The sequence below is a fragment of the Tribolium madens genome, unplaced genomic scaffold, assembly GCF_015345945.1.
Source record: "Tribolium madens isolate multiple individuals breed KSU strain unplaced genomic scaffold, Tmad_KSU_1.1 Scaffold_11;HRSCAF=98;Tcas5.2_LG3b, whole genome shotgun sequence".
Lineage (NCBI taxonomy): Eukaryota > Metazoa > Arthropoda > Insecta > Coleoptera > Tenebrionidae > Tribolium > Tribolium madens.
Genome location: NW_025400975.1, coordinates 9127467 through 9136526, shown reverse-complemented (window position 1 = coordinate 9136526; position 9060 = coordinate 9127467). Strand labels below are relative to the sequence as shown.

Sequence of the window (9060 nt, the reverse complement as noted above, 5' to 3'; positions counted from 1 at the left end):
AAAATACGTAAATTTCAATTTTGACTCAAAAACAAAACAAAATTTCGTTCTCAAAATACGATCACATTTTTTATATTACTCTAATTTATATTAATTGTTATTTTTTGGAGGCAATTAAAAAAAACGCTTTATTATCACCCTGTATAAGACTTAAACCAGGTTTCAGAATCTTTGTGTAAAAAAAAGAGATTTGTAAAATTGCACTGTTGCGCTAAAAATAATTTACCTTTTACTCACTTGCGTTCGTTTTTGTGATTTATTTATGATTTCTAAGATATTCCAAAACTGAAAATGAATATCTTTTGTACAATCTTAAAAACCTAAATTTACCCAAATTTCGAAAATTTGATAAACCAAAATGCTTTAATTGTAAATAATCGTTAACTGTACTTTCACTTTTTTACGTTGTAAAATTTAAACCAAGTTTCCAGCATTTTGACTAGTGATAAAAACGAATTTGCGTAAATAAATTTAATTTTTCCGTTTTGTGACTTATTTACCACCTTAGAAACTAAAATTTACCAGATTTCGCAAATCTGGTGCACAATTCGTTGTGTTCGCGATTATATTTTCAAAACCCTAAAAATTTTACAAATAATTTGACAGACATTTGTTTTTTACCGAAAAAGGGCGTTTTTCCAGTGAAAAGAATAATTATGTCGTATTAAAAACGCGTTTCTTAACTTATTTTTTGCGAACCAAAAAAATACTTGTCAAAATAAAGGATATACAAAATTAGTCAGTTTTTATTGTAAAATATTAACAATAAAATTGAACATTTTTTTTCTACATGAAAACTTCAAAATTTGATTTCTGGAATTCTTAGTCTTCTAACATTTCCATGGGCGTCGTTAAATTTTTTTTAGAGAGGAGCAACCTCATCGCTGTTTAAAAATACATATTTTATTACAAACACAAAAACATGTAATACAAAATACGAACATAAAACCATATTTTTTCTAACGGAAATTATAAATGAGACTATAAGACATGAATCTCTAAAACCATAAATTGGAGTATAAAAGTGTCAAAGTTAAATAAAATAAAAAATAAAAAGTTAAGCATAAAATAACACAAATCAGTAAATAACATGAACTAATAAATACTAAGAAAAATGTAACACTTGGAAATCAAAACATAAAATAAAAACTCTTTCAAAATACATTCAAAAAAGCAATAATCAATAAGAAATAAAAAAATTAAAGAAATAAAAGTTTTAAATTTCGTTTTTCTCAACCAAAATCGTCAATGCAAAATGAGCGTGTTTTTTATTAGACATGTGCAAAAAACAGCCATTTTGAATCGTGTTTTATACAAGATTTTTTCCAATTTATTTTTATTTTCGAAAAACTTCCAGGGTTAACTTCCGCCCATGAACATTTCTTTGCTTTTTGAGGACACTCTGTATATGTATAAAGTTGTCATTTGGTATTCGTTGTGTTCACGACTATAGTTATTCTCATATTTTAAACAATTTTCAAAACCCTAAAAATTTTACAAATAATTTGACAGACATTTGTTTTTTACCGAAAAAGGGCGTTTTTTTAAAGTGAAAAGAATAATTGTCCTATTAAAAACGCGCTTCTTAACTTATTTTTTGCGAACTAAAAAAATATTTGTCAAAATAAAGGATATATAAAATTAGTCAGTTTTTATTGTAAAATATTAATAAAAAAGTTGAACTTTTTTTTCTATATGAAAACATTTCCATGGGTGTCGTTACATTTTTTTTTAGAGAGGAGCAACCTCATCGCAGTTTAAAAATACATATTTTATTACAAACACAAAAACATGTAATACATAAAACCATATTTTTTCTAACGGAAATTACAAATGAAACTATAGGCCAAGAATCTCTAAAACCATAAATTGAAGTAAAAAAGTGTCAAAGTTAAAATAAATACTTATAAAAAATAAAAAAATATAAAAATCATAAAAGTTATGAAAAAATAACATGAAGTAATAAATACTAAGAAAAATGTAACACTTATAAATCAAAACGTAAAATAAAAACTCTTTCAAAAACATTCAAAAAAGCAATAATCAATAAGAAATAAAAAAATTAAAGAAATAAAGTAAAAAAACAGCCATTTTGAATCTTGTTTTATACAAGATTTTTTCCAATTTTTTTTTATTTCCGAAAAAATGTCAGGCTAACTTCCAGGGTTAACTTCCGCCCATAAACATTTCTTTGCTTTTTGAGGACATCTGTATATGTATAAAATTGTCGTTTGGTATTTGTGCTAACCGAAGGAGAAGTTTTATTGATTTTCTCATTCTGAGCATTATTTCAGCTGTTATGAAATGGTTTTCTTCCACTCATTAATCATTGATTCAGTTTTCTACATTAAAAAAAAATGTCACACTTTATAAACGTGACTTTATTTACTACATGATTATTAAAATGAAGCAAACTCCTTATCAGCATTGAGTAACACAATATGATTCGTATTTTCCTATAAAGTGCACTGTTTTTCACTGCTATTAATACCCAACTATCAAAATTATTAATTGATATGACGTAGAAATGATTCAATTAGATATAAAACAAGATGAACTCATTTGATCTGTGTCAGTGGCTGATTTCATATCCTAGTTGGTTTTCTTGTAGAGTATGCCGAACACAACCCTTGAAAATTCGCCCAATGCGGTGCTGAACAAGTCAGTGGCTGAAAGGTACCGCCATTTGGCATGTCCTGAAAATAAGGTGAAAGCCACCTACATATGGATTGATGGGACTGGTGAAAATGTGAGGGCGAAAACACGCACCGTCGATTTTATCCCAAAGAAACCCGAAGGTAGGAGTTTTTTATCGATCGGTGTGACCTTTCACGCTATAGTATATTATCACAAGGTAGAGAAGAGACTTTTTTAGCCGAGGTGCGGAGCACCGAGGGAAGTAATGAATGCGAGCCTATAAAAATCTTCTCTACCGTGTGTTGTATAACATTTTTTTCACTACTAGCACATTTATTACCGGTGAAAAATATAACCTTACTTCACAACTATTATTTTTGTTATTTTATTGTTATCTACAGTAATTACTTACCTCATTTGGAATTATTATTTTCTTTTTATCATAAATGAGGTTATTTCATTTTTGTATTTCTACATCTCGGTGGAGGTAGCTTTACCCCTACCATTTTCATTTCGTGCAGCCAGGTTCACACTCGAAAAATTGTTGGAATATTATTAAAATAATGCATAATATTTTACAGATGGAAAAATGAGCATTATAGATAGTTTTTTGACGTTTTTAATGTAATTCTGTCATGAATAATAATTTAAATGAATTATATTGTTGCAACTGTGCGCTTCAAGGTCACTTATGAAATACTTGTTAACTTTATTTTTTTCAAGTGTCATCCCGTGTATCGATTTTTTTCATTTTTGCAGAAAATGAAGCTTATTAAAAGGGCATTTGATGGTAAAAAATGGTAGGTTACAATGGCTTATTAGGACTGTAATGAATTTTTTTCGTTTTCTCAAAATTCGTTAATAATACAAACTTCATTTTTTTCAAGTGTCATCGCGTGTATCGATTTTTCATTTTTGCAGAAAATGGAACTTATTATAAGAGCATTTGACTGTAAAAAAAATGGTGGGGTTACAATGGCTTTTTAGGGCTCTAATGATTTTTTTTCGTTTTCTCAAAATTCGTTACTAATACAAACTTTATTTTTTTCAAGTATCATCCCGTGTATCGATTTTTTCCATTTTTGCAGAAAATGAAGCTTATTAAAAGGGCATTTGACTATAAAAATGGTAGGGTTACAATGGCTTTTTATCGCTGTAGTGATTTTTTTTCGTTTTCTCAAAATTCGTTAATAATACAAACTTTATTTTTTTCAAGTGTCATCCCGTGTATGGATTTTTTTCATTTTTGCAGAAAATGAAGCTTATTAAAAGGGCATTTGACTGTAGAAAAATGGTATGGTTACAATGGCTTTTTAGAGCTGTAAAGAATTTTTTTCGTTTTTTTTTAAATTCGTTAATAATACAAACTTTATTTTTTTCAAGTCTCATCCCGTGTATCGATTTTGTTCATTTTTGCAGAAAATGAAGCTTAATAAAAAGGCATTTGACTGTAAAAAAATGGTGGGGTTACAATGGCTTTTAAGGGCTGTAATGAATTTTTTTCATTTTTCTGCAACTATTAACGGAATTTTCTAACTTCATAATATGAAATATTTATTCAAATAACAAATAAACTGCAAAGAAGCGGGAATAAGTGTTAAAATTTATCTCATTACCGATAGTATTTTAACAAGAAATAAACCCATTTGTTGTTGGACAGTATTGACATTGACAGATATTAGAGTTGGGGTTATTCTGATGTTTTTAATGAGGAAATTTAAGTCTTTTTTATTTGATTTTGCATTATTTGCATCTCGAAATACTTCCGTTAGTACTTGTGATAGTAATAGTTTTCAATAATAATAATATAATAACCTCTAACATCGGCATTTACCCACCTCTAATTTATTATTTTCGTAGTCGTTGAAACGGATCATTTTAAGGTGGCAACCATGCAAAAATTCAAACAATCCTAACCTCAGTCTTCCCTAAAAATTATTTTTTCAAATAAATGTGTACCCCAGGCAGCAAAAAATAATTATAATTAACATAGGTAGCAAACATAAAGATTTTTGTCATTATTTTGTCACTTTTTGTGTGAATTGGCCTTTATTAAAGATGCCTTTATAGACTTCTACAACAGTTTTATAAAGTTAGTAGTAATTTTTTTTTCGTAGAGTTGCCGGTTTGGAACTACGATGGGAGTTCCACCTACCAAGCCGAAGGCTCCAACTCCGACACTTATCTCTGTCCCGTCGCCATGTACAACGACCCCTTCAATGGGGGCAACCACAAATTGGTCATGTGCGACACTTACAAGTACAACAAAAAACCCACAGAGACCAACCACCGACACACTTGTCTCCAAGCCATGGAGGCGGCGAAAGACACCAAACCCTGGTTTGGGATCGAACAAGAGTACACTTTACTCGATATGGATATGAGGCCTTTGGGGTGGCCCAAAAACGGGTTTCCTGGCCCCCAAGGGCCTTATTATTGCGGCGTGGGGGCTAACAAAGTCTACGCCCGGGATATAGTCGAGTCTCATTACAGTGCTTGTCTCTATGCTGGGATTAACATTGCGGGGACCAATGCTGAGGTTATGCCAGCTCAATGGGAGTATCAGGTGGGCCCCTGTGAGGGGATTTCCATCGGGGATGAGTTATGGGTCTCGAGATATATTCTGCATCGTGTCGCTGAAGATTTTGGGGTTATTGTCACATTTGACCCTAAGCCCATTGAAGGCGATTGGAATGGGGCTGGGGCTCATACTAACTTCTCCACTAAAGCGATGAGGGAAGATGGGGGGATTATGTAAGTTGGAGGCAGTGGTGCCAGGTCAAAAACAGAAAATTCACCAGATCTGGGTTGAAAAATTTGACAAATTTTCACCAGATTACGATTTTTATGGCGCGAAAAAATGCTTGAATTCTTGTTTTCAACAAAATTTTGCGAAATAATTGCGTTTCTAGCTGAAAAACGTGCTAAAACGCTCGAAAAATGTCAATTTATTTATTTTTTAGTTTGTTTTAACGAAATATATCGGAAAACTTTTAGTACAAAAACGTACTTGAAAGAATTTTGTGGCCAAATTTTGTGTTTTCTCGTCTTATTTTTGTTTTAATTTGCATAAAAACCAGATAAATCAAGGGATACAATAAAAATAACATTAATATTAATCCTTTTTGTGATTTTGCAAAATAAATGGACGAAACAAGCTACAAAATGAAACAATTTCAATTTAGTTTTGTAGTTTTTTAGCCTGTTTCAATGCATTATTTTGAACTTTCTGAGGTGTTATCTCTTCAAAAGGCAAAAAAATCGTTTTTTGGGCTATTTTGTTGAATTTGTGGCTTGCATTTGACTAAATTTGGCAAAATAATTGATTCTGTTTAGTAATATCTGGTAAAAAACAAATAGAACTATTTTTAACCAATGTGCTAGTTTTCGATAATTTTTTTTTCGAGAAAATTTGATGGAATAAGTTAAAGTCTAAGAGTTATATAAGTAAAAATATCACAATATAATTTTTTTATAACAATTTAGTGATTTTTGACCGCGTTTTCAGCTTAAAAATCCGCTTGAACTTTGGAAAAAGGAAAAATGATTTCTTTCTCGGTTTAATTCTGTGTTTTTTTGGCTTGTTTTTAACAAAATTTTGCGAAATAATCGCATTTTTAGCTGAAAAACGTGCTAAAATTTTCAGAAATGCTAAATTAATGTTATTTTTGAATTAATTTGTTGATTTTTCGGTTCAAAATCGGCAAAAAACCTGAGATTGTAGCACAAAAACGTGCTCAAAAACATTCTCGTCTTATTTTTGTCTTATTTTGCTCAAAAATCGAGTGAAACAAACAAAATAACATCAATATCCATTGTGATTTTTAAACGTGTTGGGACAAGATTTTGCAAAATAAATGAGCCTCTGGTTCAAAAACGAAGGAAGTTGAGTGAAACAAGCTAAAAATAATATCAATTTCGATTTAATTTTGTAATTTTTTTTTTGCCTGCTACAACGAAATTTTTAGAATTTTCTTTGTTTTTATCTCAAAAAAACTTGCTTAAACACTTAAATGGGCAAAAAAACGCTGTTTTTGGTCGAATTTTTGAATTTTTGGATTGTTTTTACAAAATTTAGCGAAATAATTGTGTTTCTAACTAAAAAAGTATTCGAAAAAGACAAAAATTAATTGTCTTTTGGAATAAAAACAAAACTATTTTAAACCAATTTAGTAGTTTTTCAACTTTTTTGAAAAAATTTGACGAAATAATCGAAATAATGTAATTTTTTTGCCTGTTACAACGAAATTTTTAAAATTTTCTTTGTTTTTATCTCAAAAAACTTGCTTAAACACTTAAAAGGGCAAAAATAAGGCTGTTTTTGGTCGAATTTGTTGAATTTTTGGATTGTTTTTACAAAATTTAGCGAAATAATTGTGTTTCTAGCTGAAAAAGTATAAATTTATAAATTGTCTTTTGGAAAAAAAAAACAAAACTATTTTAAACCAATTTAGTGGTTTTTCAACTTTTTTGAAAAAATTTGACGAAATAAACAAGTTTCTGGTAGAAATAATAATAATAAATTTATTCATGTGTTACAACAATTATTGTTTACATTCGTCAAAAACGTGGGACATGCTCGAAAAACAGTTTTTTTTTTCAAAAAATCACCAGAAATTAGAATTTTTACAAAAGTTTTTACCAAATCATTAAACTAGTAAAAAATCACCAGATCTGGTGAAATTTCAGCTGGTTAGGGTTTTGAGTTTGGTCAAGTTTGAGATTTTGTTTTTTAGTGAAATCGAGAAGGCTATTGATAAGCTCAGTAGAAACCACCTTAGACACATCCAGGCCTACGACCCCAAGGGGGGAAAAGACAACGAACGTCGTCTCACCGGCCGACATGAAACATCCTCAATCCATGACTTCAGTGCAGGTATTTGATTTTTTCCTTTTAATTCTGTTTTTTTTTTCAATGTTTTTGTTTAGGTGTTGCCAACCGTGGCGCGAGTATTCGCATTCCTCGCGGTTGTGCGGAAGAAAAGAAAGGTTATCTTGAAGATAGAAGACCTTCTTCTAATTGCGACCCCTATGCAGTATGTGAAGCTTTGGTCCGAACATGTATTCTAGATGAATAAATAGAAACTAATTTTATTTTTTTTTGTTTAATTTTTTTTTTTCATACGACTTGTGTGTTATTGGAGAAGTTTTATTCTTCAATCTAGCAGAAACAATGTATTCAGTATATGTAAATATTTAACGCCATATCAGTAGGTTTAGTGCATGCCACGAAATATTGGTTGATGGGAATAGAATATTAAGCACATGCTATATCAAAATGTATTTTGTTACGTTGTCAAATAGTTTATACAAGTTATTGTAATTGCAAGAATTCAAATATATTTGCTATGTTCACACACTTGGTTTTTATTTAATGACACAATAGATTGCTCAGTAATCAGTTTTACTTAAAAGAAATAACTGTTTTTTTCATTTAGGTACAGTTGGAGACAAAATACTTTGGTCGTCAATGTCACTTGAGTGACATTAAATTGTAAAGCATGCTTTAAGATTTTAACCTTATTTTTAGCTACTTAACGTTAAAGCTTGAATTACATTAAAGTGTCAGAAAAGTGTAACTGTACAGTTATGGAATTAAAATTTCGGGCAGTATTTTTCCGTCACTTGAAAAAGTTTACTGTAAACTACCTTTTACTGTCATCATGACTGACATTTGACTTAAACTTTTCTGTCGATGACGTTATTTTTTAAGTCAAAATGACAAACATGACAAAAGTAAAAAATGAGGTTATTAATGTAAAGGTTGTTTTAGAGTTTACAGTTGCGGAATTAAAATTTCGGGCAATATTGTCATTTCCATAATGTAAACTCTAAAACAACCTTTACCTTCATAATAACCTCATTTTTTACTCTTGTTAAGTTTATGTCATTTTGACTTATTTACTTTAAAAAAAAATGATTTGTGACATAATACAGGTAGGCAGCAAATCAAAGCGATGATTTAATTACACTTAGTTCAATTAATAAATTTATTTAACAATTTTAACAACAAAAAAAGTTTAATTGTCAAATGTCAGTCATGATGACAGTAAAAGGTAGTTTACAGTGAACTTTTTAGAGTGCCCGAAATTTTTTTGGCCTATTTTTAACAAAATTTTGCGAAATAATCGCATTTTAGCTAAAATTTTCAGAAATGCAAAATTAATGTAATTTTCAACTTAATTTGTTGATTTTTCGGTTCAAAATCTGCAAAAAACCTAAGATTGTAGCACAAAAACATTCTCGGCTTATTTTTGTCTTATTTTGCTCAAAAATCGAGTGAAACAAACAAAATAACATCAATATCCATTGTTTTTATGATTTTTAAACGTGTTGGGATAAGATAAAAAATAAATGAGCCACTGGTTCAAAAACGAAGGAAGTTCAACATTAATTTCGATTTAATTGTGTAATTTTTTTGCC

The 9060-nt window shown here is 29.7% G+C and overlaps 1 protein-coding gene across 3 annotated transcripts in view; it reads left to right on the top strand.

Moving 5' to 3' along the window:
- LOC123003931 (glutamine synthetase 2 cytoplasmic-like) overlaps positions 1-7994 on the top strand; it is a 15865-nt gene extending 7871 nt beyond the window's left edge. For all 3 annotated transcript variants that reach the window (XM_044397009.1, XM_044397000.1, XM_044397017.1), the window contains exons 2-5: positions 2612-2798; positions 4755-5391; positions 7374-7513; positions 7567-7994. In XM_044397009.1, coding sequence (XP_044252944.1) covers positions 2615-2798; positions 4755-5391; positions 7374-7513; positions 7567-7715 — 1110 coding nt within the window. In that variant the 5' untranslated portion in view covers positions 2612-2614 and the 3' untranslated portion in view covers positions 7716-7994. The remainder of the gene's footprint in view (positions 1-2611; positions 2799-4754; positions 5392-7373; positions 7514-7566) is intronic.
- The last annotated feature ends 1066 nt before the right edge of the window (positions 7995-9060 follow it).